Source organism: Balaenoptera borealis, assembly GCF_965194805.1.
Source record: "Balaenoptera borealis genome assembly, chromosome: 12".
In the NCBI taxonomy this organism is placed as follows: domain Eukaryota; kingdom Metazoa; phylum Chordata; class Mammalia; order Artiodactyla; family Balaenopteridae; genus Balaenoptera; species Balaenoptera borealis.
In genome coordinates this window covers 65913460-65939628 of record NC_138869.1, presented here as the reverse complement: position 1 = coordinate 65939628, position 26169 = coordinate 65913460, and the positions used below count along the sequence as shown (strand labels likewise).

General features: G+C 35.4%; 1 protein-coding gene across 2 annotated transcripts in view; it reads right to left on the bottom strand.

The window, feature by feature from the left end:
* The window catches only part of COL21A1 (collagen type XXI alpha 1 chain), a 203008-nt gene that overhangs the window by 125489 nt on the left and 51350 nt on the right, over nt 1-26169 (bottom strand). For both annotated transcript variants that reach the window (XM_082347146.1, XM_082347145.1), the window contains 8 exons: nt 26043-26168; nt 20388-20939; nt 8995-9163; nt 8687-8903; nt 5503-5676; nt 4339-4416; nt 2529-2567; nt 2175-2258 (listed from right to left, as the gene is read on the bottom strand). In XM_082347146.1, coding sequence (XP_082203272.1) covers nt 2175-2258; nt 2529-2567; nt 4339-4416; nt 5503-5676; nt 8687-8903; nt 8995-9163; nt 20388-20939; nt 26043-26130 — 1401 coding nt within the window. In that variant the 5' untranslated portion in view covers nt 26131-26168. The remainder of the gene's footprint in view (nt 1-2174; nt 2259-2528; nt 2568-4338; nt 4417-5502; nt 5677-8686; nt 8904-8994; nt 9164-20387; nt 20940-26042; nt 26169) is intronic.

Sequence of the window (26169 nt, the reverse complement as noted above, 5' to 3'; positions counted from 1 at the left end):
GGAAGAGTGTGTGTGTGTCCTGTCCTCCTGCCAGATTTTCTGAAGAAAATGGAAAGCAGATTCAGAAGGCACGCCAACTGGAAGATCTGTGGAAAACTGCAATTTCACTTAAAGTAGTAGGTGGCAGTGGGGCTAGATGATGACTAAGAAAAGAGAATGAAAATGAGGAACACATGAAACTTGGAAATACTGAAAATCAGAGGCTTTCCCAGATAAGACAAAGGGTGTGCTAAAAATTTGCTATAGAAACATACAGGCATAAAAATTGGTGTCACTTCAAGATGCCTAATGGACCACTAATGATGAATCAGGAAACATGAAAGGCATCAGGTGCCCCCCCACCCAGAAGTGGACAGCCCCTTAGAGCCCCTGGGGGTGGCCTGAGGGGCTGGAAGGTCCTCTGGGCTTAGAGAAGTCAGATGTCATGGGACTCTGATCTCTTGTAGATCAAATCATTTCTATGTATAACAACCCAAGTTGAATAAGCTGTATAACTATGTTTCAAAAGATAGTCTGCTGGTAGGTCACACCATGCTGCCTTGCAAAGTAAATTCTCCCAGAAACATCTTATAGGTATTTTTCCTTTGTATCAGGCATCCTAAATAACACGGTTACTTTAACAGAAGAACACTTGGATTAACTTTCCTAAAGGCAATCTAAAAATTGTTCACAGTAGTAAATTGATTATAATGGAATGAAGTCAAGTTCCAAGCCAGACAGATTTACTTTGAATGAAGTATTGAATGTATTCTTTTATTTCTTTTTTTTTTTAAGATTTGTTTTTTGATGTGGACCATTTTTTTTTTGAAGTCTTTATTGAATTTGTTACAATAGTGCTTCTGTTTTATGTTTTTGGTTTTTTCACCCCAAGGCATGTGGGATCTTAGCTCCCTGACCAGGGATCAAACCTACACCCCCATATTGGAAGGCGAAGTCTCAACCACTGGACCGCCAGGGAAATCCCATTCTTTTATTTCTTAAATTGCATTTCTTTCTTGATTTTAACAGCTAGGTTTGAAGTAGGTCATGAACTATCACCTGAAAATAGATGGGGAAACATGCACAAAAGTCAGGAAGAATCCGACTCTCAGATTATCAGTCTAAAAACTATAAATTTTTAGTTGTGATGATTAAAACTCTCAGAAAATTCCATCTAAATGAACATTATAACTCATATTTAACAAAATTTATTATGGTCACTTCAAGTAATAGATGATCAATACACGAAACATTCTTTCTGGCTAGGAAGTCATACTTGCTTTCAAGTTAGACATTTTTATCTAGATGATATTTTTAAATAATATTAAATAAACAAGATTTATCTATAGTGGACAAACCACTTAACATCTCAGTATCTTAGGCTGTGTCTAAGTGATGCCACGATTAGTATCAACTTACTTTAAAAATATTAGTCATTCATATTTAATAACACAGAAACATATTCAGAGTATTTATGTTAAAAAGTGACTAGTTATAAAATAGTATGCACATCATGGTGACAATCATATACAAATGTGTACACAGATGAATATGTAAGTTTTCTTATATATACACAGACAAATAACACATATACACACAAATAATATATATACAGATACACACACAAATAAATATGTAAATGTAACTGGGAGATATGCATGTATGAATATGACTAAAAGTAATTATTACATGATTAAGTAAAATAAATCAATATACATGTACACACATATACACACTTGCCTCTCTTTGTAGAATTGGACATCAAACACAACATTCAAACCAATTTAAAATTGTTTACTTCATTTTTCTATCTGAAAATCATTTTGACAGAATAAGCATTTAGACATTTAAGAATTTAGAACATATTTTAACAAATGACCTCTCTTCATTTTTTACCAGGTTGTAAGGAGGTGTCATTCCTGGGATACAGTAGTGGTATTAGGGGAAAAAACAAACAGACAAACAAGCAAACAAACTAATAACACTCCCTCACTTTACGTGGTATCAGTTTTAGGTTCAAAGGCAATTACAGATTAGAATCACTTTTTAAAAAAATCACTAAAACTCACATTTTAAACTATTCTAAGGTATTAGGCAGAAATTTCACAACAGAGTCAATGGTGATTAGGAATTCAGTGTCTACTCAGCTCTTATTTGTGTGTTTTATCAAAAGTAGCATGTTAGGTATTACTCACTTTGGGGCCTTGTAGTCCTGGTTTTCCTGGAGGACAAATACAGGGAGCTGCCGTTGAACCTACATCACTGGGACCATTGAGGCACTAAAAGACAAAAATGGAGATAAAGGCACACAGCAAGACACATACATATGTGCACATGCGCCTGTGTATGTCTGTATGTGTGTGTGAAATGGTAAAGATATCTTATATTTACTGTCCAATTTTATTTAGCCCAATCCAATAAGAAATTCAGAATCACAAAAAAGCTATGAATACTAGATACATTCAAACTACATAAAAATGGGTTCTATTTATCTAACATACTTACAGTTGTTGGAAGGAAGCTAAACAGTCCCACAATGCAAATATTACCTTAAGGAGAATAATAGTATCCAAGCCTACCTCACCGTTCTGAAAGAAAAACAACAACAAATGCGTTTTAAGACATGTTTCTAATTAAATTTCTAAATTATCTTCCTAATTTACAGATATTTCCTTGTCCAGGGTAGAGATAAGTGAAGTATCAAAACCAGCAAGAGCTAAAACATTTGCTTGCAACGATCCTAAAAAATTACCTATTTATGCTATTCCTACATTTATGATAGGATAAAGGAAGGAAATTAGCAATGATGGAGAGCGTGCTTGGTATAACGGCCACACAGGAACAAAAATACCTCAAGGTGGGGTTTATACGCTCTCTTGAACTTTCTGGGAATCACTTAACCAGAGAAAAAGCCAAAACACATCTAAGCAAGTCACAAACTGCATGCATTCAATTTTATGCAATTTATTTTAGAAAAGCTTCTTACTAAGCAATCTATTTCTTACTGAATGACACACAATTTTAAAATAGGTTAATAATCTTTCCAAACAATAACAGATTAGATCAGAAAATGAGAAGGTGGGAATGAAGATGAAAAGGGTAAACAAGCCTGAAGAAGTCATACCTGAGAGTGAGGAAGGAGCCATAAAAACACAGAAAAGTGGATGTGAGAACACAGAATCTAGAATCTCACTCTGTGCTTCTATTATATGGGGGGTCATAGTCATGTCATAACATCAATGGAGAAATAGCAATAAATCAGGTATGTACAATGGACTCCCAAAATGAAATAACTTTTAATGCTTTTAGGAGAGATTTATATTCCAAGTTATAAGTATCTAAAATAAACATTATAGTGTTAAAAGAGATTTATTTTCCAAATTATAAGTATATAAAATAAATGTTACAGTGTTTAAACAATTACTTAAGTAGAAAATCCAGAATGAATCATTTCTAGAAGCTTCCATCTTTGATTTTATTACAGATCCTTCAAATGTGCTGCTCTACATCCTCAAATTTTCAGAATATGGATCCATAATTTATTCAGTTTGATAGGAAATAAGAAAATGATGACAGCATGACTATACAAATGAAAAGAACCACGTAAGGCTCAAATATGACTGGAAATCCACATTGTCAAAAAGTTTTACAACATTTTACCTTATTTTCACTAGCAACAATATACTGTTTCTTGCCCAGGGGAAAAGGGATTGATCTCACACACACACACACACACACACACACACACACATACTCACACACGTATATGATCAGACTCTATAACATTTTAGCTTATAATCTTTTTCTTCCTAACGAATTAATGAAGATAGCTAAATAAATAGAAATTTGCTTATATCCTAGAATTATAAGAAAATCCTGCTTGGGTGGCAACAACAACTAAAAGAAAAATTTATATTCATTATGGTTTGAGAAAACGTGCTAGTAAACAGGAAAATGAATAATTTTCCACTCTTCAGAATTGTGTCACATGAGGTATTTCACCCACACATTTAATAAAGTATAGAAATGTATTTTACATACTGGACATTCAGACAACGAATTCTATGTTTTTGTAGAGCAGATCTATCCCTGCTTCACTTGCATAGTGGAACAATCAATCTGAGATGAGAAAATAGTTCCCGTGGTCTTCCATTTACACTTGTACAAGCATATATTATAATTTTATTTCAATTATGAACCTCAAAATATGTTTTAGTCAGTGTCATTTTATTTGCATTGACAATGAAGAAACAAATTAACTCTATATGTTAAATTAAAGCTCGTATATTATTTGCGTTTTATTTCTTGCTTTGAAAGTACTGAAGCAACACTTAGGAAAAGATAACCCATCCTACTCACAAATCCAGGAATCTCACATGCTGTCTCCCGATTGTTCTGCTCTGGGTCACAGTAGATTCGTAACTTCTGGACATCAAACTAGAAACATAAAACCAATCAAGTTAAAGTTGAGGCCCAAGCAAATTGTTTTATAAAAGCAACTCAGATACACAGAAGCAGCCAGTGTAGTTAGCAATCATGTAAGATATAGATCGAAACACTTAGCTTCGTTAACAATAAAAATACAATAAGCAATAAACATACAAAATGTAAATACTTAACATACAGTATAAAGATGTGACGCAACAAAACTCCTACGAAAAACTTCCTTAGCACCAAAAACAAACCTCTGACTTCTTTGGGAAACCCAGTGGAGCTTTTGTAGTATCCTTCTATTAAGAGTTCATCTAGACAGCATTTCCTAGACAACTTAAAAGCTTTCCCAGGCTTTCTGTGTTTACCCTACATCTCTTCACATCCCTGATTGCATAGAGTCAGCTCAAGAAACCATCTTTAGTTTCAGAGATTTAGTTCTTGGCACAGAGTATTGTGTGATGAGTAAGCCCAGCACCTGTCACTATATAAATATTTACTACAATTTGACGTGTGACATTAATACATAGAGACCATATGTGTAATCCTACATTTGAATATGACACGGTCTTCCCTTAATAGAAACAGAGTAGGAAAGACATACCTTTTCAAATAAAGGATTTTTCAAGAAATGGCTATCTTTTACATACACACTTCTCAACCCACACACAGATACTCTAGTTTAAAGATATACCAAAAAAGTCAACGTTTTGTTTATGAAGAACACTGACATGCATTCATCTAATTTTATCCTCACAGCTGCAAAGAAATTTTTATAACCCCCACTCACAGCTCTAATCCTTTTCCAAATTCATGATATATTCTATGCTTCCCCTGGGAAATATGAAATTGATGGTTCATAAGAACACAGAATTCTACCCTGCACCTAGGGGAACAAATTTCTAAGAATTATTATATTAAGTTTGATTTTTCATTTTCATACACACACACAAACACACAATTTCACTAATGAACTGACCACATTTTCATTAAGTCTCTTAAAAGAATTAAGTTAAATACAGTTAAATGGAGTAAATACTATCACCAAAGCTCCATTTTATATAATATGAAAAGCAGATCATTTTTATCCACCTGAACTGTTTCTTCTTTCCCAGAGTATTTTCCAATTTGGGTTTGCCCACTGATGAACATCCCTAAAACTGGATGTAAGGGCTTGCTTTCAATTTGTTGATCATCAATATACAGAGTTACATCTTGTTCGGTTACTAAGAGACGAATTTGATGCCAGCCTTCATCAAATAATGTCTGTAGGAAGAAAATACAGCAGATTCATAAATAGAGCTCCAAACAATCTTTTTGTTTCTTTGTTTCTATTCTGTTGTCATCAAGTGTAAATCCACACCACACAGATTGATTGTACCATATTCTAACTCACCCTGACCCAAGCTGGGTCTCAAAGGCCAACCAGCAATTATTTTAATCCCTAGCTGCATTTCCATTTCACATCCCAAAGTGGCTGTAGCAAAGTATTTACTGAAACAACTCCCTCAAGGTCACAGATAAGTTCCTAGTGTCCCAGTCCAAGTGGCTTCTTTCATTCCCTCATTTTATTTACTTCATGGCAACTGTGGACCCTGTAACTAGTCCATCCGCATCTCACTCAGCTTCCGTGATTCAAACCATCTTGGTCACCTTCATTCCTTCTTCTCCAACTGTCCATTCTCTATCTCTTTGAGGGCTCATCTTCCTCAACCTGCCTTTTAATGAGGGCATTCCCCACAGGCCTGTCCTTGACCTTTTCCATTCTCCCCTCGATGATCTCATTCATTCCGACAGTTCAGTTATAACTTTTATGGAATATCTCCCATATCCACATTGACAGCCTGGACCTCTTTCTCACATATGGTACCTATAATTCTAACATTGGCTAGAATAATTTTGCCAGGAGTTTCACAATCTGTCTGACAGAGTATGTAACAAAATGAACTTGAACTATCCCCCAAACTTTCTTCCTCTCCCGATTTCCCTGGGATAATAGTATCCTCAGCTTCTAAACCATACAAGTGCCTTTACCTCTTTCCCCTTCCCTCAGTTGCCATAACAAATAGATGCAAAATTCTATCAAGGATGTGTCTGAAACACGACTCAAATTCACTTCTCCATTGCCATTCTCATTGCCATAATTTAGGCTCATAGATGTCCTGCTTTATTTGAATAATGTTCAAACACATCTCAATCCCTACCACTTCCCTCTCCAAGCCAACCTTCTTACCTCTACTAGAATTAATATTATTAATTTCTGTATTCCTAGGACTTAGCCCAATTCCAGGAAAGAGTCAAAAGTATTCTTTACGAAAGAAGAAGGGAAAGAAGGAGAGGAGAGAGCTACTTTGACCATGACACGCCTGTGATCAAGACCTTTTGATGGAATCCCGTCATCCACTGATTGAAATGCAAAACCCTTTGTATGGTTCCCACGTCCATGCAAACTGAGCTTATACCTTTCTAGCTTTTGCTTTCATGTATCTTATACTCCAAACACAGGGAGCACCACATTCTATTCTCTAAATAAAAACCTGCATTTCACTACACATGACTACTCAATAATGAACCATTGACTTCCGTGTCCCTCTCTCTCTCCATCAAAATCCTGTACATCCTTCAAAGTCCAGTCCAAAAACCATCTCATTTATGAAGACTGGCCCACATTTTGTATTAGAATCCACTTTTCCTTACACAGTCCACTAACTTTTCATACTTCTATTAGATACCAGAAGCACTGAATATTCCATTATAAATAAATTCCTTGAAGATTAGAAACATGCCTTATTCATTTGTCATTTCTTACACACAATGTGTCATTTCTAGCACATTGCCTTTAATGAAAATGGTAGACAACAATTTTTTTTTTATTTATTCTGCTTACCAAATGAAGAAATTTAATAAATGCATAATTTCATGTACAGCCTTGTATATTTCCTAAATTATATAATGTATGATTTGACTATCATAATTACAGTAATAATCAAAATGTAACTGTTTTTATCATGACATCTATAGTCTGAACACATTTGACTTGAAAAATACACTTTTAGTTTATGAATTTTATTAAATATATGCTCCTTTTGGGAATATAAACTGTCCTCCAAATAAATGTGAATTCTGTACATATTTCCTACCTGTATTTAATGTTCTGACAAATATGAATTTATCTCAATATTCTGTAGGACATGGCAGTACAAAATAGACCAACACAGACTTTGAAAGTGACCAGACCTAAATTAAATTCCTGATGTCACCACTTACTAGCCATGTTACTTGGAAAGAGAATTTAATATCCTTGAACTTTGGCTTTTTGTCTTTGAAATGAGAGCAATAGCTTCTTCCCTGGGTGATTATTATAATTAAATGTTCCTGGCACCTAGAAGCAGGCACTCAAAAATGTTAGTTCCTGCACCCCTTAATCTCATATGAATTAAAAAACAAATTTTCACTAAAAATAGAGTTGCCATATATGATCCAGCAATCCCACTCCTGGACATATATCTGGACAAAACTATAATTCAAAAAGATACATGCAACCCTATGTTCCTAGCAGCACTATTTACAATAGCCAAGACATGGATGCAACCTAAATATCCATTGACAGATGAATGATAAAGAATATATGGTACATATATACAATAGAATATTACTCAGCCATAAAAAAGAACAAAATAATGCCATTTGCAGCAACATGGATGGACCTAGAGATAGAGATTATCATACTAAGTGAACTAAATAAGACAGAAAAGGACAAATATCATACGATATCACGCATATGTGGAATCTAAAATATGACACAAATGAACTTATCTATGAAACAGAAACAGACTCACAGACACAGAACAGAACTGCGGTTGCCAAGGGGAAAGGGGGGGTGGGAGAGGGATGGGCTGTGAGTTTGGGATTAGTAAATAAAACTATTATGTATAGAATGGATAAACAACAAGGTCCTACTGTATAGCACAGGGAATTGTATTCAATATCCTGTGATAAACCACAATGGAAAAGAATATGAAAAAGAATACGTATATATATGTATAACTGAATCAGTTTTCTGTACAGCAGAAATTAACACCACATTGTAAATCAACTCTACTTCAATTAAAAAAGAAACAAATATTCTTCCTTTGTTCCTTTTAGTCAGTGAGGCAAAATTAAATATGAAATCAATATTTTTTGTCAGGTTCAAATTATGGCTCTCCTCTCCCAAAACACACAAGCCTGATGGTCATTCCCCGTGAATACCATAATCATACCCAAGCATCTTTACCTTAACTCGAGGGTCAGCAAAGTTGACCAGTTGTGAGCCATTAATGATGCTGGTTGTTGTAAATAATAAAGTTTTATCCACTCCATTTAAGGTAACTGCTATTTGTGGCCTTCCATCAATGGTTAAAATTCTCCATAAATCCCACACTTTCTTGACCTTAAATCTCTGAGTGGAGACAAATACATATGATGGAGGAAGACCTTCTGGGAAAACGTTGCTGGAAAAAGAAGAACATGTATGAGCTTAAAGAATTCTCAACATGTCTACAGAAACATCAAGGAAACGCTGTATCAACACATAACGTTTACCTTGTGAGTTCTGATAAATCAACTTTTGATGTCACTTCATATCCTTTTATCTTTGTTGGTGAAAGCTGAATTCTTTTCTTAGCCTTTTTCTTTACACCCAAGCCTAAAAGAATATCAAACCCCTTCTCATCACGAGCTGCCACTGGAATTCGTGTTGGACAGACAGACTCTATAAAGCAAAAGCAAAAGGGGTAGAAGTTGATTAATCATGCGTTACTTCAACAAAAAGAAAATCAAGGGAGGAATATTAAAGAACATAGAATTACAAAATTTCTATATGCACACAAATGTATGTAAATGTATTTCTGAGAAAACATGCGGGAGTGTATTTGGTATTTGAGAATGAAGTCTCAATTGCCTTCTTTCTCCCTAAAGGGGGATGAAAGAAAACAGAAATGTAAAAGGCACATTTGTTCATGGATTGTTTTAAGGGCAACACTATGCTGAAACTTACACTTCACTATTTTGAATATGAGGCAACCTAACACCTGGCCAGTAGGAGAGGGCTGGAGCAGGATTTGTGATTCTCATCCAAGATTTGCTGGTAGTCACGCACACTTGGATAATGCTCTTAAATTTCTTGGATCTAGGAGATGAATTCTGATTGCTTTCTTGCATTCCCAGGATTTGAGGGGTAAAAAATGTGTGTTGTTCCCAATATCCTTTCCAGTTCTAGCAGTTTATAATCCTACAGTTCAAATATCTTGGTTCTCTCACTCTGGAAAAAACTTAACTGTAGGTCTTTTCTGTTCATGGAAATTCTTCAAATGGGCCTATTATCTCATCTATGATTAATCAGATTATATATTATATTAATCACATTTATAAATGAATAAAGACTTTTTCCTTAAGAAGAATCATTAAGGTTTGCATTATACAGTCATTTTTTTAAATTTAATTTTATTTTTTTTATACAGCAGGTTCTTATTAGTTATACAGTCGTTTATATAAATTATAAAAATGTGATATTCTTTTCAATTCTCTGGGAAACCAGTGTCTCAAATTATGTGGAAAATTTTGTTTGGTTGCAATGCTATTAAACTGTTATACTGTAAGAATGTTGCAATATTTTCAGATTCTTCCAAAGCCATCGTATAACATACACATTGAGCCTGACTGCTTATATTTTATAGAGCAGCTAAGAGAATAAAACAACAAACTCCACTAAATGTACTTTAAGATAATCACTCTCTTACAAAACGTTAAGAAAAGGGAAAAGTATCATATTTGTAAAACAGTAAAAAGTAAGGAGATGAATTTTATTAGCCCAATAATACTGTCATAACTTGTACCATAGAATATTAGAAATTAAATAAAGGTTTGATATAAATAAAATTAGCTGTATTCCTGGGAAGGGAGGGGCATTTTCCTCTTCAGGTCTGAGGATGCTGAGTTTTTGTTTGTTTGTTTGTTTGTTTTTTAAGTAGCTTTACTGAGGTAAATTGATACTCAGTAAACTAAAGTTTACCATCTGATTAGTTTTGACATATGTATACACCTGTAAAACCATCACCACCGACAAGATAACGAACATATGAATCACCCCCAAAAGTTTCCTCATGTTCATTGCAATCTCTGTCTGTCACCATTCACTACCCCACTCCCATCCCCATTCTCAGGCACCACTGATATGCCTTCTGTCACTACAAATAAGTTTGAATTTTGTATAGTTCTATAAAAATGGACGCATATTGTATGTACTCCTTCTTGTCTGGCTTCTTTCATTCAGCATGATTATTTTAGATCCACTCTGGTTGTGTGTTTCAGTAGTTCATTCTTTTTTGCTGCTGATTGTAAGTCTATTGTATGAATACATCACAATTTATCTGCATACTTATTGATGGACATTTGGAACATTAATAGTGGAAATAAAATAAAGGTTTGATATAAATAAAAGTAGATGTGTTCCTGGGAAAGGAGGGGTATTTTCATCTTCAGGTCTGAGGATGCTGAATTTTGAAGGGACCTATTCAATCACATTCTTCTTCCTCTGGGAAGCTTAGAGCCAACTGATGGGAAGATACAGGAACCAGGCAAACAGAAGATGCTGGTTAGAGGTGTGATCCAGTGAGTCTGATAAGACTGTACACTGTAATTAACCACCCCTGCCTGGCAGCCCAGCAGGGCTGATTCAATCCCCACCCACCTCAGGAGCAGGACTGCCTGTTAAGTTCACATATGATCTAAAGAGGAAACGGAACACCAGCTCCACAGACCTGCTGATCCAAAGGGAAGAACGTCTAAGGCACTTTGCCAGCTAGGACCAGCTTCTTTTATCAAACTCCCTTATCCGAAAATGCATCTTCTCATCAGTGGTAAAGAGTGAAAGAAGGTGGGGAGAGATCAGAAAAGTCAATCTACATACTCATTGCAGCATTGGTTTTAATTTTGAAGAATGAGAACCAAAAAGAAATTGCCTGAGTCAAGAAAAAAGCCAATTCAGGTGAATTTTGAGCAGAAGAGTGTCAAATCAGACTTCGCTATTAAACCATCTTTGCATTTTGAAATAATCCTTATTCTGACAAATATTATTCCTTTACTACATTACTGGACTAGTGTTTTATTTAGCAAACCTTTTCACCTCTACTTAAAACTGAGATTTGTTATAATTTTAAAACTTTTTAATATAAAATCAAGATGACTTATTTAAAAAAAAGTCAGTCTGGCTGAAGTCCCTCCACATGAAAACATAAGAAGCAGGGAATAAGTGTCCCAATAATACTGTATGACTGAGTTGAAATCACAAATCAATAAACTAAATTAAATTTTTCCTGTCATTATGATGCAGGGTTTGTTTCTAGCAAGGGGCAGGGTAATATAGAACAATAGGAAGCCTCACTTCAAATGCACTTGATTTAAAACTGCAGAAGAAAGAAGTTCAGCTGAAAAGAAAATGTGTTAAACATTACATCATACGAATATTCAGATTTGAATTGCTCCTCTGATTTGCTTTACAAAAGAGAAGTTATAAGATGTTAAACAAAGAGCTCCAACTGAAGACCAGAACCTGAGGTTTAGACCTCAGCCTCTCCCTTAACCTCTCATGAACCTCTGGCTTCTCATCTGTGAAGTGAGAATAATGATCTCCTTCACAGGGTTTTTTGGGGATCAAATGTGATGATGCATGTAAAAATGCTTTGTAACTTCAAAATAGCATGCAAGTGGGAGGGATAAAGCAAGTATTGTGTTCATCCTTTCTCTTTAATCAAATTTTTGCACGGTATTCTAATCCCCAGAATTGTATAGGAAACAGTGTGGCATGGTTCATGAAATCAGGAATGTAAATTAACAATCACGATACAGCCACGTTTTCATTACCATCTAGCACATCTCATTAGGAGAAATGTATTTAGATAATTATATTTTCTTTTTTTTTTTTGGCTTTCAATTTTTTTTAATTGTAAAATATTCGTAAAATAAAATTTACCATTTTGACTATTTTTAAGTGTACAATTCATTGCCATTAACTACATTCAAATGTTGTATAACCATCACCACTATTTCCAGAAAAGTTTTATTATTCAGAAATAGAAACTTTATACCCATTAGACCATAACTCCCCATTCCTCTCTCCTCTCAGCCCCTGGTACACCCATATTTTTTTGAAGAAATAATTTTTCTTCCAAATTTGCTCACCTACAAGAATAATAAAATACCCTTACACATGGAAACTGAAAAGTAAAATGTAGATAAAATGCTCAAATACAGTTTGTATGTTTGCATATACCTAGCTATAGGAAACAGATAAAAGAAAGTTTCCATATATAAAAAGCTACTTTGATTACCAACCAACAATTCTTCCACAAACTTCTAGGGAAACAGAGGTCGATAATTAACTTCCCTATTGTGTAGAAAAAAAGAAATCTATGTATAACTATACAAACACATACAGAGAGGGGAATGGAAACTGGAATTAAAAACTGGAACTTGGAAGCTGTCATTTTAAGTACCAGGAAAATCAAATGCTAAGAGAGAGCCAGTTGGGACTTGCTATAACACATATAACAGGTAAGTAGAACAATCTAGATAAAGCAAGTTAGTTTAAAGGAGTGCCTTCAGAAGCAAGAACCAAAAAAAAACCTCAAAGCCCTAAGTTCACAAATGGTTTCCTACACAGACTACACAGTTATAATTTTATTTGACTCTAATATGTTCAGAGAGTATTCAGAAAAGGAACACTTTCTGGGGTGGAGCACACATTAGTCCACTTATTTTAAACACTGGGGTCCAGTAATAATTTCCTTTCTGTTAAATCCCAGGGCTTAATAGTATAAGTAATTCATCTTATTAGGATCATAAAAATGTGTTTTATTTAAAATCCTGCCATGGACAAGAACACAAAAACTGTGTATCTCTTGAGTCTAACCAGGGAAATCACATGTGTCTAGCTACAGCTTTCTACTTGTAAGTTAATATGATAGGGGGACTATCATATTAATTAATAATGAACACATTATTCCAGATCACACCTAGCCTAATTTGTAAGTGCCTACTTAATCCAATTGCAAGATTGTTTGTAAGTCAGCCCTCTGCAGAAGTCACATATTTTACTGACAACTGGGAATTTTATAAGGAGATTTGTGGTCAGAGACCAAAAGTAATTTTAGTGATCCAGACCCGATAATCCAATAAAACATAGTTGTCTATGGTGCCCCTGGTACAGTTTAGGTCTGTGCAAGCCAGCTTCTTTAAACTTTCCTGGATTGAACTTGGTTTTAATGGTAAGGCAAACATGAGTATAGGTGCCAAAGATACACAACCCTCAATGGCGTGCAGTGGCAATTTAAAACATTTGCCTTCCTGAAGGTCTATTATATCACCATGGACTTTAACATCATGTACAAATTCATAAAAAAGGAGGCACATTCACCAAGATTGTGATAACTTAGATTCCACCCCATCATATTGGAAATACACTAAAATAACAATAGCAAATCTGAAATAAATTATCCAAGCAGAAATTCTCTTACTAAAGCCCAACTTCACAAAGTTTCTTTTCTCATCACATGACTGAATGATCTCATTCTCTTTTACCAGCAAGTAATCCCACTGTCTTGAAATATAGGTTGATTTAGAATCCTTCATCAGAGGAAGATGTCTGCCAAACGCATGGCTGACAGTAGGACATAGTAAGTGCAGATTTTTATAACACTCCTTTCAGTGATGAGTCAATGGGATCAATAAACTCCAATTAGCCTTAAGTACAACTTATGCACAAACCAGAAAAGTCAAAATCTTTTTCACCAGTAATTAGCCTCACCAACATAGAATATATTATTTTTCAACACTAAGAAAAAAATATAAGAAATGGAAACCCATCCTTGTCTTAAAAAATAGCTAAGGAGAATACAATTTTAAAGGCTTACAAAATTACAGAATAACTCATCTGGTTTTGCCATTTTTCATTGTAAAACCATTGATTATGTAATGAAATGCTTTTTTTTTTTTTTGGCTGCATTGGGTCTTTGTTGCTGCTCGTGGGCTTTCTCTAGTTGCGGTGAGCGAGGGCTACTCTTCATTGTGGTGTGCGGGCTTCTCATTGCAGTGGCTTCTCTTATCGTGGAGCACGGGCTCTAGGCACATGGGCTTCAGTAGTTGCAGCACGCGGGCTCAGTAGTGTGGCACACGGGCTTAGTTGCTCTGTGGCATGTAGGATCTTCACAGACTAGGGCTCGAACCCATGTCCTATGCACTGGCAGGTGGATTCTTAACCACTGTGCCACCAGGGAAGTCTGAAATGTTTCTAAGTTATTCTTTCCTCTGACTACATACTATAGATGGAGAAAGGTAGTGTGTCTTGCCTTTACACTTTTCCAGACAATAGTCTGTGTCCAATTCCTGAAACTCATTCTTTACTCCTTTTCTTTTCCATTTTTAATTTGAATGGGAAGAATTTTTGTCAGATATTACATTTATGCATCATTTTAACATACAAACTCTTTTTTTAAACAAACATCCATGCATCTTAACATGTCCCTCTGCTGCTCTAACATCTAGCATACTGATATTAACATTCATGAGATGCGGTCTCTCTCACTGACAGGGCTGGCCCTCATAACCAATAGGATATTGTAGAAATGAAGGGGTGTGGCTTCCAAGTCTAGACCATGAAAGATGCTGCAGCTCCCCCTTGCTCTCTTGGACCACTCACTTCGGGGGAAGCCAGCTGCCATGTTGCAAGGATGCTCCAGCAGCTCCTTGGAGACGTCCATGTGACCAGGAACTGAAGCCTCCTGCCAACAGCCAGCACTGACTCGCCAATCTTGTGAGTGAGTCACCTTAAAAGCAGACCCTCTAGCCCCAGTCATGCCTTCAGCGGCCTGCCACCTCAACTGACATCTTGACTGCAATTCCTTGGGAGAACCTGAATCAGGACCATTCAGCCCAGCTTCACCCATGTCCCTGATCCACAGGAACTGTATGAGATAATAAATGTTACTATTATTTAAACTGCAAAAAAATAAAATGAGATAAAATAAGGTCTCTATCACCAAGGTTGGAGTCAGCCACTTAGCCTAAGATTTCACTTCAAGAAAGTGACGTTGACAAAGTCAGGAACCAAACCCGGATCTCATTCTGACTCCAGAGATTGGGCTGGGCCACCATATTCATATGGCCCCAGGTTTAAAGAAAAAACATTCAAGTGCTTTACTTTAATAGACATTGTGCTTACTGAATTTTTTTAAACTTTTTTATTAAGATACAACCTACATTCAGTAAAATGACTTAATCTCAAGTATTCAATAGTTCAATTGCCACACATGCCTACACTCACATAGCTAGCCCCAGACAAGACACAGAATCTGTCTAACACCTTGAAAGAAACCTCATCATCCTTCACAGAGGATAACCACCACCACCAGAAGCCACCACTGTTATGATTTCTGTCCCCATTGATTAATTTAGTTTTGTCTGTTCTTGAACTTAATATAAATGAACAATGCAGTATCTTTTTTTTAAATTTGACTTCTCTTGCTCAACATAATGCCTGTGGATTTATCCATGGTTTTGCACATAAGAGTGATGTGGTTTTTGTTGATGGTATTGCTCTGTAGTATTCTACTATATGAATTATACTATGATGTACTTATATCCATTTTTCTGTGGGCAATCATTTGAGTTGTTTCCAGTTTGGGGTTATTTTAAATAAAGCTGCTATAAACATTCTTGAATAGTTTTTTGGTGAACATATGAACTTATTTCTCATAGTTAAATATCTAGGATAGAATTACTGTTTCATAAGATAGCAGTACATTTGCCCTAATAGATAATGTCAAAGACTTTCGCAAAGTGGTTGTACCAATTTTCACTCCTACTGGCATGCCAATTGTCACTTAAAAAGGATGAAGCTCTTGTGAGCATAAAATAGGTAATTAGGTGATAGCTATTATACATCATATTTTAGAGAGAGAGAAAGGATGGGAGAATGAGCATTTTATACAAGCTTTACATATTCCTAAGAAAATTATTGTGAATGTTTTCTTGTTTGTTCCTTTCCAGAAATAATTAACTTATACAGCTGCATCTAGATCCAATCATAAACACTGAGAGAAAAGTCTGTATGCTATAATTTGTATATTTTCTGAATCATGCCATAGTCATCCTACTTTTTCCAATTTAATACCCAAACATTGCTTTTCACATAAAATATAAACATATCATATTCCTTTATTTGAAACATAGCTCTAGCCTCTCTAATTAAATGAATGGAAAATTCATATTTTGGGATATACTACAAGCCCTTGACAATGTAGGTTTTCACCAATTCAGATTAGATTTAAATTCTTTTAATCTACAGATAGAATACAAAGCTATTGAATATTCTATGAGGTTTAATGAAATATTATACTCCATCATATCCCATCTGCCAAACTTCACCCCACCTCCCACCTCTCATTTTTCCATGTCCCATCTCTGTGGTTGTGAATTCAAGCATATGTGTACCAATAGTGGAGAGGCAGAAGGGAAGAATATGAGTTTCATGTGAGGGCAGCACACAGGATAAAAGCAAAGGGATGGAATAAGATACTCCATACAAATGCTAACCAAAAGAGAGCAAAGGTGGTGACACTTATATTAGTCAAAAACTGTCAAAAGAGACAAAGAAGGACATTAAACAATGAAAAATGGTCAATTCACCAGCAAAACATAACAATTATAAATACATATGCACTCTACATTACAGCATCCAAATATATGAGGCAAACGTTGACAAAACTGAAAGGATAAATAAGGATAAATAGACAGCAACACAATAATAGTAAGGGACTTCAATGCTCCACTTTTAATAATGGATAGAACATCCAGACAGAAGATCTGTCAGGAAACAGATCTGGAAACAGAGAATTTGAACAACACTATAGACCAAATGGATCTAACAGACATATAGAACAGCGACCCACCGCCACTCCCCACCACCACAGCAGCAGAATACATATTCTTCTCAAGCACAAATGAAACTTCTCCAGGATAGATAACATGTTAGGTCAAAAGAAAAACAAGTCTTAACAAATTTAAGAAGATTGAAATCGTACCAGGTATATGTTCCAACCAAAATGGAATGAAACTAGAAATTAATGTCAGGATGAAAACTGGAAAATTCACAAATATGTGGAAATTAAACAATATGCTCTTGAACAATCATTATGTCAAAGGGGATATTAGAAATTATCTTGAGATAAACAAAAACTAAAACACAACATACCAAAACTTATGGGATGCTGCAAAAGCAGCACTAAAAAGGAAATTCATAGCAATAAAAATCTACATTAAAAAACAATAAAGATCTCAAATAAACAGCCTAACTTTACAAGTCAAAGAACTAAGAAAGAACAAACTAAGCCCAAATTAGAAGAAAGACTCTCAGATAAACAAAGAAATCATTGTGCATCACTCTTAAGTGGTCCTGAAATAAGGAGTGTATTGCAGAATACACCTCCGAGGAAACAGTAGGTCCATGAAGATGAAATAATCCATGTGGGAACAAAGAGGTGTATAATATTTTGTACATCATGGATCAACCACAGTACAGTATAAAAGGGAACGATATTAGGAAATAGTAATCCTATATGCTAAACACCTCAAAGTAGAAGTTAACTATTTGTCAAAAAAAAAAAATGAATTTGTTAAATAATCAAACACAAATTACATGATTTGAAGCAGCTGCAATACAGCAATGCATTAATTTAGTGCATTAATCATAATCTAATACAGTACAAAAAGTCAAGTGCAAAAAAGCCCATATCTTCCACAAGTACAATTTCAAAAAGTACATTTTAAAAGATGTCTATTGTACAGTGAATATGTGAACTGAATAGACACAGACATTACTTACATTCTTTTTCTGAGTGTAGATGAAGAAATATTTGCCAAGATTTCGAATTTGAATTTTTTTTTTTTTTACAGATCATACATTTTAGCTGAAAGAATTTATACCCGTTTTCACACAGCAACTCTTTCATGTGTATTTTAAAATTTTTATATAGAGAGAATGCATTTACCAAAATACAGATCTACAGGAAAAGTCTCTGAAGCAAATACTAAACATATTTAATCAAATTTATATTTTAGGATTAAGATGAATGGTAAGTGGGACTTCCCTGGTGGCTCAGTGGTTAAGAATCCGCCTGCCAATGCAGGGGACACAGGTTCGAGCCCTGGCCCCAGAAGATCCCACATGCCATGGAGCAACTAAGCCCGTGCGCCACACTACTGAGCCTGTGCTCTAGAGCCTGCAAGCCACAACTACTGAGCCCATGAGCCACAACTACTGAAGCCCGCACGCCTGGAGCCCATGCTCCTCAACAAGAGAAGCTACCACAACGCAACGAAGAGTAGCCCCTGCTCACCGCAACCTGAGAAAGCCCGTGCGCAGCAACAAAGACTCAACGCAGCCATAAATAAATAAATAAATAAATTTATAAAAAAAGAAAAAAGATGAATGGTAAGTGAAATTTCACCATGAAAAGTCTATTTTAATAATGAAATATACCTAGCTTCAAAACCAAAGAATTCTAACAACATATTAAAAATATAAATCCCTTTGACCTGTTCAACACAACAAAAGTCAACACAGTCTTACTGTTAGAGATTCATAAAATGAATAACTGTAATGACCATTTGTACTTACTTGTTAGTACCTTTTTTAAAGTTTTATTAAAGAAATGCTTAATAATCTTCTATGCTTTTTTTTCTCTTTGTTTTGAAGTAGTTGTTTAATATTTCCATGTTTTTTGAAAGAAATAATCCAAAAAGCTTTAAAATGTTTTTCTCTACCATACCCCTCAAATATGAAGAAAATGAAGGAATTGATTTGTTTTCTAAGCCACAATCATTTAGAAATTTTTCTATCAAATGTGAACCAAACTATTTGTGTATTATTTTGTAGGTAAACTGGGACAAAAGCATTTCCATCTACATGAACATTATTTTTAGGTATATAGTATATTAAATGCCTATAATATTAAAAATAAAAGATATGAATAAATTATTCTTCCCCAAAAATAATGTGAACACAAGCATGTCTATACACTAACAGGATTAATGTTTACCAAAAACTGGAACTTTCCCATGGGAACCTATCATACACATGAAGTCAGATTTTATGAAATGATATAAACATAATTAATAGACTGGTAAGTACTGTATTTTCAAATGTTCCCTCACTGCTGGTGGGAGTTTAAGTTTTTCTCAAGTGGAATTTTTAACATTCTTCCAAAGTTTTAAAAATGTTAGTAATTTGATCTTTGTTTTCTGAAGAAATGATGAGAGATTCCCATTCAGAATTAGATAGAGGAATATTCACTGTTATTTGTATTAGAAAAACTTAGAAATAAACCAAACATACAAAAATGGAGAAATTATTAAATAGATTATCTTAAAAGATTGTCCACTCATATTAATAGAGTATTAAAATTATATACACAATAAGAGTATAAATAATACGAAAATAGAGTATGAAATTATATATACAATATTATCTTTATTTAGGCACATGAATAAACTCTCAGACACACTGAAATCAAAAAAGGAAAAGATTAGGATGAAAAAGACAAAAACTTGTCAACAGGAGCGATGTGATCATGTGTGGTTTACATATATTTTTATTATTTAGGTGTTTTATTTTCTACCATCTCCACAATAAACATATTGTAATTGAAAGGAAAACACAAAATATTATATTTTCCAACTGTAGATTTTATAAGAAAACAATTGTTTCTAAAAACAAAATTTATCCAGAAAAATATAACACAAAAATGTATGCTCACCTCATTTCTAACTTAAATAATTTGACATTAAATATAACCATCTTCCCCAGTTCCCAAATGAACAGGTTATACCAAAATGTAAGAAAGCATCATTATTACTTGTTTCCACATTATATTAAGGCTTACCTTCACAAAGTTTCTGCTTCATCACCTCCCTTATTTTGGATATTGCAATATAGTCTTCCACATAAAACACATAAGTAGATGAAGGCTTGTTGGCAATAGCTCTAAGTTCTGCCTCTTCTGTTTCTGAACCAACACCGATGGCAAATAATGTTATTTTACTGTCTCTTGCTGCTTCTGCCACATCCTTGACTTCATCTTGGGATTTACCATCTGTAAGGACTACTGCTATCTTAGTCAGCAATCGTGAAGACTTGGCAAAAAGGTAATCAAGGGCAAACTGGATGGCCTTTCCAGTCTTTGTGTTTCCTCCCAAGTAGTGTATGGACTCCACGGCTGCCATCAAATTCTCTCCTGATTCATGGCTCCCAAGGGGAATCTCCAGGATGGGGTAGTCACTATACTGAACCACTCCAACCTGAATAAACTTTGGTCCTATGTCAAAGTTTTTTGTGATATTGACAAGCCACTTTTTCACTATTTCAAAGTTTTCTGGGCCCACACTGTAAGAGCCATCCAAGATGAAAACTAAATCTGTTGGAGCAGTACGACAACCTAAGTGAAAAAGAAAACCATCAGAGTATATGTGTTACATAAAAAACAAAAATTAGAGGCTTTAAATGCATGAATTTTTAATTAACCAGACAGGGGGAATCCTTTCACATGTATATACATAAAGTTGCCACAATGTATAGTTCAACTATCTTATAATTTTATATGTCAATTATACCTCAATAATGCTCAATTTTTTAAAAAAAGATAATAGTAACCAGTTCATAAGAGCTTTGTAAAGATTAACTATGATACACTGCCTAGCTTATGAAAATACTTTATAAATGAGGGCTATGATTTTTGTTGATATTTTTTAATTAGCTTGTCTTAATTTAAATATTAATGATTCAGCTTTAAAAATAGGGAATAGGGACTTCCCTGGTGGTCCAGTGGTTAAGACTCTGCACTTCCACTGCAGGGGGTACAGGTTTGACCCCTGGTCCGGGAACTAAGGTCCCACATGCTGCACCATGTGGCCAAATAAAAAAAAAATAAAAATAGGGAATAAAAAATGGATGCTGTATATGAATATGATATCTAGATACCTCTTTGTAGGGGCAGGTATTACTATAAAGCAACATTTTATTGTATTTCTCCACTGAATAAATGAAAACACAAAAAATTTTAATAAATGAATGATTTTCAGCTATAGACTAACATCATTGTTTTAAGTTATCAGTGAAATATGTTTAGTTTAATGCTAACCTGAAATATTTACAAAAATTTATATAAACCAATGAATGGGGGGAAGAAATTAAAAACAAACTTTCTGCCATCTTCAGGACTGAAGTAACCAGCAAAGATCCACCTTCTTGATATAGTTGAGAAAATGTAAATGAACCAAGATTATGAAAGCAGTCACTCTTGCACTACATGCAAGATGAATGTTTAAAGGTCTGATTGCTCATCTTCAGTCACAAATGTAGCCAAAAGAATAGCTCGTGTGAAGTGAATCTATGTTCAAGGGCATAAAGCTATTCCTTTCTCTGTAAAGATTCTTGTTTCAAGATACCAGGAAACATGTGATCAGCACATCTTAGAGTTCTACCAGGAAAAAAAAAAAAAGACTATCTGTGGTGTAAGTTATACCCAGGCAAGTTTTAAGCACGTGTGAAAAGAAAAAAATATCTTCTTTGTAGCCACTATGGAAAACAGTAAGGAGGTTCCTCAAAAAACTTAAAATAGTGTTGCCATATGATCTAGCAATCCCACTGGGCATATATCTGGACAAAACTATAATTCAAAAAGATACATGCACCCTTATGTTCATAGCAGCACTATTCACAATAGCCAAGACATGGAAAAAACCTAAATGTCCATCAACAGATGAATGGATAAAGAAGATGTGGTTCATACATACAATGGAATATTACTCAGCCATTAAAAAGAATAAAATAATGCCATTTGCAGCAACATGCATGGACCTAGAGATTATCACACTAAGTGAAGTAAGTCAGAAGGAGAAAGACAAATACCATATGATATCAGTTATATGTGGAATCTAAAATATGGCACAAATGAGCTTATCTACGAAGCAGAAACAGACTCACAGACATAGAGAACAGACCTGTGGTTGCCAAGGGGAAAGGGGGGTGGGGGAGGGATGGGCTGGGAGTTTGTGATTAGTAAATACAAACTATTATGTATAGAATGGATAAACAACATGGTCCTACTGTATCGCACAGAGAACTATATTCAATATCCTATGATAAACTATAATGGAAAAGAATATAAAAAAGAATGTATACATATTTATAGCTGAATCATTTTGCTGTACAGCAGAAACTATCACAACATTGTAAATCAACTATACTTCAATTAAAAAAAAGATTTCCTTAACTCTCTTTTCCACAGTACACAACATGCTTCTAACCCTATCTCATTCTTTCAGTAGGTATATATTGAATACCTGTTCTGTCCTTGATATCATGCTAGGTACTGGCTTCAAACATACTTGAGATATCTCAAAAAGCTCCCAGCCTAGTTAAGATGGACAACTGGCTGGTTAGAGAAAGTACAAATAATTATGAGAACATTGAGGAGAGGGTGGCAACCTAACTATGTCAAGCCAGGGGCAGTTTTATTGGCAGGCTGAGATCAGAAAGCAGAGTTTTAACCAGGTCAAGAGGACGACATTCTAATCAGAGGGAGCAGCAAGTGCAAAGGTCCAGAGGTGAGAGACAGACACAGCCCCAAAGACAAACTGGTTTGTTTGGGTAATTCCAATGGTTTTGAAACTGCACTCCTTCTCTGGTAGGACTTGAACCCACCCACACCTCAGAGTGGGACTTGAACCCGTGATCCCTGACTAGGAGGGGACTCGAAACCACTGTCTTTGGATTAAAACCACTCACCTGGGGTCAGGACTTACTGAAGCTCAGGTTCTTCTGTCTCCTCACAGAAGAAATTCAGCGTGAGGCAAAGCGGAAGGCAAAGAGTGAGTTTATTAGCATAGGACGCTTGTGAGAGATAAGCGGGCAGGCAAGGGAGTGCAACCCCAGGAACAAAGAGCCCCAGGAACAAAGAGGGCTACGTTTTTATAATCAAAGAAAAAGTGGGGAGGGGAGAAGACCACCTTCTTCCTCTTTCTTGGGCAGATGTCAAGACTCATATCACTAGTTCCTCCTTTGGCCCTATACGGTCTAACCAGGTCTAACTGCCATGGCACTATTTAAATCATATGTATATTAGCAAAAGGGTGGTGACATATACTAAAATATGGTAATTCATCTCAGGTTTGGGTATAATATCCCCTTTCACCTGGTTTCTTTCCCTTTTCACCTCTATTTCTGTCTTGGTTACATGCAGAAACGCTACTCTGCAAGGACTATTAACTCCCTGACTTCATGTAATAAGATTCAGAGCCCATATCTATTGTCTTGTATTTTAACTATCAGAGTTTGTGGCTTGAGTGTGCCTGGCACTTGGATGCACCTGGTCTTCCTTCAAGGTAGGGTAGATTGTTGCTAGGTTACTGGATATTTTTCTTGAGTGGTCATTAGCTTACAATGGTCTCCCAAAATCCCTTAAAATTCCCTTTCTGTCTTTAATCCCCTAGTGGGATTTCTAAACTGACTATTTAATTATCCTACTCTATCTCTATCAGTTTGAAGTGGCCAACAGGAAGGAACAGCTGTACTTGCTGCCTTCTTCTCTAACTTCTGCACTCAAAGCAGCCAAAATACTACATGGGACAAGGATCCCATGTCCTTGGACATGATGAGTTAGAAGAGGATGAGGTGAGTCAAGGTAATGAGATAACAAATTTTACATCCTGTGGTTTTACCCAGGTTAATGGTCTCCCTTAAGTAGTGTTTGGATGCCCAATTTAAAGTTAATAAGGATGGTTTATTTTCTGTATATATTGCAAATAAGATATTATAATTGCAAAGATCGGTATCGGAGAAAAAAATGTTTGGTGACAATTAGTATTTTTGCAACTCCTTGCAGTAAGTCAATCAATCAACCAACCTCTCCCTCTCTTCACCTCCCTCACTTCCTCCTTTCCTCTCCTTCCTTTCCATTCTTTTCCTTATCTTTGTCCACTTACATATTTGGGAGGATGACAAAGCTCCCATGAAGAGGCCTCAATTTCACCATTATCTCAACTCACTTATCACAGTAACTAGCAGAAGTAAACACTATTGTCAGGTGAACACGTATCACAGTCAAGAAGTTCCCCCCCTCCCAAAAAAAAAAATTGCCAAAACATGGGTTTGTCTCACAAATATAACTGTGATTATAACACCATCTTAAGATGCTATAGGTCAGATGGTGTCTCAGTGCAGGGGGTGTGAGGGACACTATTCCAACAACCTCTGTCATGGTGACCACTGCCAGACATCGGGGTAGGGAAGGCAGAAATGGGATTCTGCCCAAAGGCATATTTTCTAACCCAAGGGAATGAAGTTTTCCTGTTATTTTTGGAAGCTGAACAGGGATGACAGGGTTATGCTTTTATTGGGGTTTTGTGGGAGAGACAAAAGGACAGGAAGGTTGTGTTTGCAGGACTCTTCGAGGTTGCCCTTCCTCGATGCTATGAGGCTCACTATTGCCTGGACCTGCGAGTGTTTGTGTATCACTCGATTCGTGGTTACAAATTCTTACAGGGTTATTCTTGGCCCTTTCTACCCCTTTCCAGAGCCATGGGGCATATATTTCATAACTGCAAGGTTAGCCAAGAGCATGCACACAAAAGCAAGTACTGCCATTTATAAACCCCAGACAAAATACCACTCCAAGAAACCTCCTCCTCAGAGAGGTGAATCACCAGTGTCATAGAAAAGGAATGCACTGAGGATGAAAAGAAGTGTTCAAATACTAGTTACAGCTCCAACCAGATGTATGACACTATGCAAGGCCCATACATTTTATGCTTCTCTTTTCCCACTCAAAAAACAAAGAGTATCTACCCCATAAAGTGCTTGGGTGGATTAAACTATAGAAGGGTTATGCAAACATTAAATATTATATTTTTTAAAAATTTTAAGCCAAATTGAATCAAATTGTCAAATCATCTGATTTAACTGTTAGAGAAACCATAATTCATTTATAGTTAGGGGGTTTATGTTTATGAGTTTTAAAATATGCATATAAGCACACTTTTAAAAAGAAGTAGGCTGTCTTTTTAAAAGTGTCTTTTTAAAAGTAGGATGGCCTACTTCTCTCATGCAAGCTTTCCTACAGGCAATCAGAATAACAGTCACCACTTACTGAATGTCACCATGCTAAGTCATTTATATGCATTATCTTATTATCTCTATGAGATAAACTCACAGGATGGTCCTGATAGCCATCCTGTGAAGGAGGTACTTTATCTCCATATTATGAAGCTTATATAAATGGCTGAACATGGACTCAATACCAGAGTGTTTATTCCAAAGCCTGGGTCAATAAAATGCACTATTACCATAGAATTTTCTCAAAATGACTTCTGATAGATTTTCCTCCCAGTTAATGTGTAACATAGCAATTCATTTATTTTAGGGAATCACAGCATCAAAGACAATTAAGAATAAGATCCTTAAAGCCATTGCTAGAGCTCCTCTAATTTGATTTCCACAATCAATGTGTTGATAACAAAAAGACAATGCTGATAGTTCTTACTTGATCTTATTTCCCCATCTTCAGCTAATACAGAATTCTGAAGAAGCAGGACCAAAATTATCCAAAGAAATGTAATATGGTGAGCCATGTTTCTGTTTTTGTTCCAATGTTTTGGTTTTAGGATTCC